Source organism: Leptonychotes weddellii, chromosome 5 (assembly GCF_054177405.1).
Source record: "Leptonychotes weddellii isolate Sample4059 chromosome 5, ASM5417740v2, whole genome shotgun sequence".
Lineage (NCBI taxonomy): Eukaryota > Metazoa > Chordata > Mammalia > Carnivora > Phocidae > Leptonychotes > Leptonychotes weddellii.
The window spans coordinates 122,370,377-122,376,376 of record NC_138373.1 but is presented as its reverse complement, the minus strand read 5'-3'; the positions used below and the strand labels follow the sequence as shown (position 1 = coordinate 122,376,376).

The window sequence follows — 6,000 nt, the reverse complement described above, 5'->3', positions numbered from 1 at the left end:
CATTCTATGAGGCCAGCATTACCTTAATCCCCAAACCAGGCAACGACCCCATCAAAAAGAAGAATTTCAGACTGATATCCCTGATGAATATGGATTCCAAAATTCTCAACAAAATCCTAGCTAATAGGATCCAACAATACATTAAAAAAGATAATCCACCACGACCAAGTGGGATTTATCCCCGGGATGCAAGGGTGGTTCAACATTCGCAAATCAATGTGATAGAACACATTAATAAGAGGAGAGAGAAGAACCATATGGTCCTCTCAATTGATGCAGAAAAAGCATTTGACAAAATACAGCATCCTTTCCTGATTAAAATCCTTCAGAGTATAGGGATAGAGGGAACATTCCTCAAGTTCATAAAATCCATCTATGAAAAAGGAATATCATCCTCAATGGGGAAAAGATGAGAGCCTTTCCCTTAAGATCAGGAATACATCAAGGATGCCCACTCTCGTCACTATTGTTCAACATAGTACTGGAAGTCCTAGCAACAGCAATCAGACTACAAAAAGAAATAAAAGGCATTCAAATTGGCAAAGAAGAAGTCTAACTCTCTCTCTTCGCAGACGACATGATACTTTATGTAGAAAATCCAAAAGACTCCACCCCCAAATTACCAGAACTCATACAGCAATTCAGTAATGTGGCAGGATACAAAATCAATGCACAGAAATCAGCTGCTTTCTTATAGACTAACAATAACTGTAGAAAGAGAAATTAGAGAAACGATTCCATTTACAATAGCACCATAAACCATAAAATACCTCCGAATAAACCTAACCAAAGAGGTAAAGGATTTATACTCTAGGAACTGCAGAACACTCCATGAAAGAAATTGAAGAAGACACAAAAAGATGGAAAAACATTCCATGCTCATGGACCGGAAAAATAAACATTGTTAAAATGTCTGTGCTACCCAGGGCAATCTATACCTTCAACGCCATCCCGATCAAAATTCCAATGACATTTTTCAAAGTGCTGGAACGAACAATCCTAAAAGTTGTATGGAATCAGAAAAGACCCCAAATTGCCAAGGAAATGTTGAAAAAGAAAAACAAAGCTGGGAGCATCACGCTGCCCGATTTCAAGCTATATTACAAAGCAGTGATCACCAAGACAGCATGGTACTGGCACAAAAACAGACATATAGACCAGTTGAACAGAATAGAGAGCTCAGATATGGACCCTCAACTCTGTGGTCAAATAATCTTCGACAAAGCAGGAAAAAATATGCAATGGAAAAAGGACAGTCTCTTGAATAAACGGTGCTGGGAAAATTGGACAGCCACGTGCGGAAGAATGAAACTCGACCATTCTCTAACACCACACACAAAGATAAACTCAAAATGGATGAAAGACCTCAATGTGAGACAGGAATCCATCAAAATCCTAGAGGAGAACATAGGCAGTAACCTCTTCAACATCAGGCATGGCAACTTCTTTGAAGATACATCTCCAAAGGCAAGCAAAAAAAAGCAAAAATGAACTTTTGGGACTTCATCAAGATAAAAAGCTCCTGCACAGCGAAGGAAACAGTCAACAAAACAAAGAGGCAACCCACAGAATGGGAGAAGATATTTGCAAATGACACTACAGACAAAGCACTGATTTCCAAGATCTATAAAGAACTTCTCAAACTCAATACCCAAAAAACAAATAATCAAGTCCAAAAATGGGCAGAAGACATGAACGGAAACGTCTCAAAAGAACACCTACAAATGGCTAACAGACACATGAAAAAACGTTCATCATTATTAGCCATCAGGGAAATTCAAATCAAAACCACATTGAGATACCACCTTACACCAGTTAGAATGGCAAAAATTGACAAGTCAAGAAACAACAAATGTTGGAGAGGTTGTGGAGAAAGGGGCACCCTCTTACACTGTTGGTGGGAATGCAAGCTGGTACAGCCACTTTGGAAAAGTGTGGAGGTTCCTCAAAAAATTAAAAATAGAGCTACCCTATACCCAGAAATTGCACTACTGGGTATTTACCCCAAAGACACAGATGTAGTGAAAAGAAGGGCCACATGCACCCCAATGTTCACAGCAGCAATGTCCACAACAGCCAAACTCTAGAAAGAGCCGAGATGCCCTTCAACAGATCAATGAATAAAGAATATGTGGTCCATATATACAATGGAATATTAGCCATCAGAAAGGATGAATACCCAACATTTGCATCAACATGGATGGAACTGGAGGATATTATGCTAAGTGAAATAAGTCAAGTAGAGAAAGTCAATTATCATATGGTTTCACTTATTTGTGGAACATAAGGAATAGCATGGAGGACATTAGGAGAAGGAAGGGAAAAATGAAGGGGGGGAAATTGGAGGAGGAGATGAACCATGAGAAACTATGGACTCTGAGAAACAAACTGAGGGTTTTAGAGGGAAGGGGGTGGGGGGACGGGTTAACCCAGTGATGGGCATCAAGGAGGGCACGTACCACATGGTGACTGACATAACATAATAAAATAAAATAAAATTTAAAAAAATAAAAAAAAATAAAAATGTAATATATTTAAAAATACTAATGCAAAAAACACCAAAACAAAAAACAAAGGAATACTCGACTTCTGAACTGATCACAATAATATACACATTAATAAAATTGTGCTAAACTCTTTAATGAAGTTCTCTTTTATTTTTTTATTATTTTTTAAAGATTTATTTTACTTTAGAGACAGAAAGAATGAGTAGGAGGGGCAGAGGGAGAAAGAATCCCAAGCAGACTCCACACTGAGTGCAGAGCCCCACACAGACTGCGATCATAACCCAAGCTGAAACCAAGAGTTGGATGCTCAACTGACTGCACCACCCAGGCACCCGTGAAGCTCTCTTTTTTAAAAGAAATTGTATCCAGCGGCGTCTGGGCGGCTCAGTTGGTTAAATAACTGCCTTCGGCTCAGGTCATAATCCTGGAGTCCCGGGATCGAGTCCCGCATCGGGCTCTCTGCTCAGCAAGGGGTCTGCTTCTCCCTCTTACCCTCTTCCCTCTCGTGCTCTCTGTCTCTCATTCTCTCTCTCTCAAATAAATAAATAAAATCTTTAAAAAATGAAAAATAAAAAATAAAAGAAATTGTATCCAAACACATAAACGTGACACATAGTTCATATTGCTATAATAAGTAACTATATATTATTAAACATCTAGAATTTATAAAGTCATTTTTATCTGACAATGTATTTTTAAAAAAATCCTTTAGAATATTTACACTAAACAAAATGAAAGTATAAATATTACGGGACTTTCCAAAGTAATACAAGACACTTTTGTTATAAGCTTAGTTACTATGAGACATCAGCCTTTGTTCACTGTGTTGAGAAAAACTGCTTTAAATCCTAGAGGACAGAGCAAAATTAATGAAAATAAAAAAATAAACCATTTTCTATGTTATATCTAATAGTAAAATGAAAGTTAACACAATGTGCAAAAACTGCTCATTATTCTCAACTATGGGTTTGAAAACAGGCAAGTTTTTTTTTAAGATTTTATTTATTTGACAAAAAGAAAGCGAGTGAGCACAAGAGGGGGTGGAGAGGAAGAGGAAGAAGCAGACTCCCTGCTGAGCAGAGAGCTCAACACAGGGCTCGATCCCAGGACCCTGGGATCAAGACCTGAGCCAAAGGCAGATGCTTAGCTGACTGAGCCACCCAGGCACCTCAAAAGGCAAGTTTATACACTATAAATCTAACTCTTCTCATGTCGAAGCAATGACCAGTGGTTTCAACGCACTAAGGGAGTCTGAACTATAAATGAGACATTTTCTCATGTTTCCCTTTGTCCAAATCTTGTCATTTTGTCCTGCTAACACATACATCATTAACTTTAAATAAAAAGTAGTACCACTAGAACAGCCTGAATAAAAAGGTACTGAAGGCTTAATGCCATTCGACTTGTGATTATTGATGAATTAGCCAAATACCTTGTCAATTATTTAAGTATTATAAAAGAAACTGCCAGATGATTTTTCCTTTTTAAAGGAAAGAAATTTTTAAGGAATATAGACCCTTCTTTGGGGGAAATATTCTTAGTTTTGAAATGATATTATTATAACTAGGCAATTGAACCATCAATTATACAGTTTAACCTTGAAGGTATGCAGAAGATCTAAAACAGGCTTTCCATAGAGAAGTGAAGAATGTAAGTTTCTCTCACTCTAAAAAAAGTTACAACATATCACAAAAGAATGGGAAGCTTGAATCAATTAAAGTTGCGAGCAGTTTAAAAAGATATGTATTAGGACTACAATTTTTCATAATTTATTACCATATTAATAAATGCACTTAAACAAGACGGGCTTATTATCTATTACTTAATAACAAAGGCCAGCTGAATCAATGAACTTAAATTTATGTTAGCTTATGGAGATTTAAACAATTTCACACATAACCATCCTTCCTAATTATCAAATTACCTAGTAGGCAGAGCCCTGAAAAACTCTGCTATCCAACTTCATTTTGTCCTGGGCAATATAGTATTTTAAAAATTACACTGGCCAATGGCAAAACTAAAAGCTAAAAATGCTCAGCTAAGAAAGTATGCCTATGAATTTTACTTAAAAAGATTATATACTGAAAATCTTCAATCATGAATTTACCTTATCAGCTTTCAGCTTTCTAAGGAAGGATGGATTGTCATATCCTTTTGCTTGTCTCGCCTCTTGCAAATGGTTGATCATCCACACGTTTTTTCTCTGCTTTGCCAAATCAAGTGCTGATTCGCCCTGATAAGCAGAAAAAATTCACATTAAAAATAAAAGAAAAAGTAAAATATTTTAGTTACTAACTTTTAAAGTACTCCCACAAAAATAAATTGAACAATTAGTTCATTAACATTGTTTGACACTGGGCAAAGTCAGATACTAAGAGAGTCTAAATCTTTACATATTATTATTATGCTTTCCCATTCAAGGTACAATCAGTAAATGTATTTACTCATCTTATTCTATAGATTCTATTTCTGGTTGCGTTTTGACTTATATTAAAGTAAATCAAAAAGTAGGTATTTTAGCACCTGCTGGATCAGAGGCTATCATTCAGTTTATCAGGTATTTCATATTCTTTAAGGGTTTTATTAGTAATACTTATTACTACAAAACATCCTACTATAATATCAAATTGCCAGAAACCTCTCAGTTTAATTTCAGTAATGACAAAGGTCTGAAGACAACAGGGAAGAAAAAGAAAAGTCAACTTCTATTTCTACTACTGTTGTACTGGCATTCTGATCTTCTTAAATTCATTCACCCATCCAGAAATTTCCAAAGAGAATGAGAACAGTAACAAAAAATAGAGAAACTCAAGTTATGGACCTACAGCTCCCTTTAATCTCAAGAAGAATGCCAAAGAGTATAAGTGAACAGAACTAAAGTGTTTTAAAGAAAGAAAGAAGACATAAGTGCCCCCAATTCTAGATCCACGCTTCTTTTTGCCATTATTAATTTAAAATCTTATTCCTCATTAGTCAGACACCTACATTTCTATTTATTTAATATTCTCTACTATTTATCTACTTCTTTAAATAGAAAAGCAAAATGAAAAATTCTGTGTGCCAAAATTTTAAGAATGTATGGATGAATATTCAAAATCAGTTAATAAAAAAGGAAAATATTGAAATTTTATTTTGAAAAACTGAATTAAAAAAATAAGCCTTGGAGTGCCTTACTTATGAGGGACGATTATTATCAAGTATAAAGTACACTTTATTTAAAAGAAAAACACTAAAAAACAAAAAGCAAACAACAAAATAAGCACGGCACTACCACCAATAGCAACAACTATAACACAACAATAACAACAAAAAGCCCAACTAATCCTTTAATAAAAGGTCAACAGTATTTAATAAGGAATGGGTTAATCTAGGTGAGTCTTCCACAAATAGGGATATTTACTGTAAAATCTCTCCCTACCTATTCAAAACTTCTACCACCTAAGTTGTAAGAACCAGCTAATTAATCCAAACTATAAAGATTACCTGAATAAAA

General features: G+C 35.4%; 1 protein-coding gene across 2 annotated transcripts in view; it reads right to left on the bottom strand.

Annotated features, from left to right (window-relative positions):
* ZDHHC17 (zDHHC palmitoyltransferase 17) overlaps positions 1-6,000 on the bottom strand; it is a 92,050-nt gene that overhangs the window by 33,431 nt on the left and 52,619 nt on the right. For both annotated transcript variants that reach the window (XM_006737762.3, XM_031032935.2), the window contains exon 8: positions 4,615-4,740. In XM_006737762.3, the coding sequence (XP_006737825.1) occupies positions 4,615-4,740 (126 nt within the window). The remainder of the gene's footprint in view (positions 1-4,614; positions 4,741-6,000) is intronic.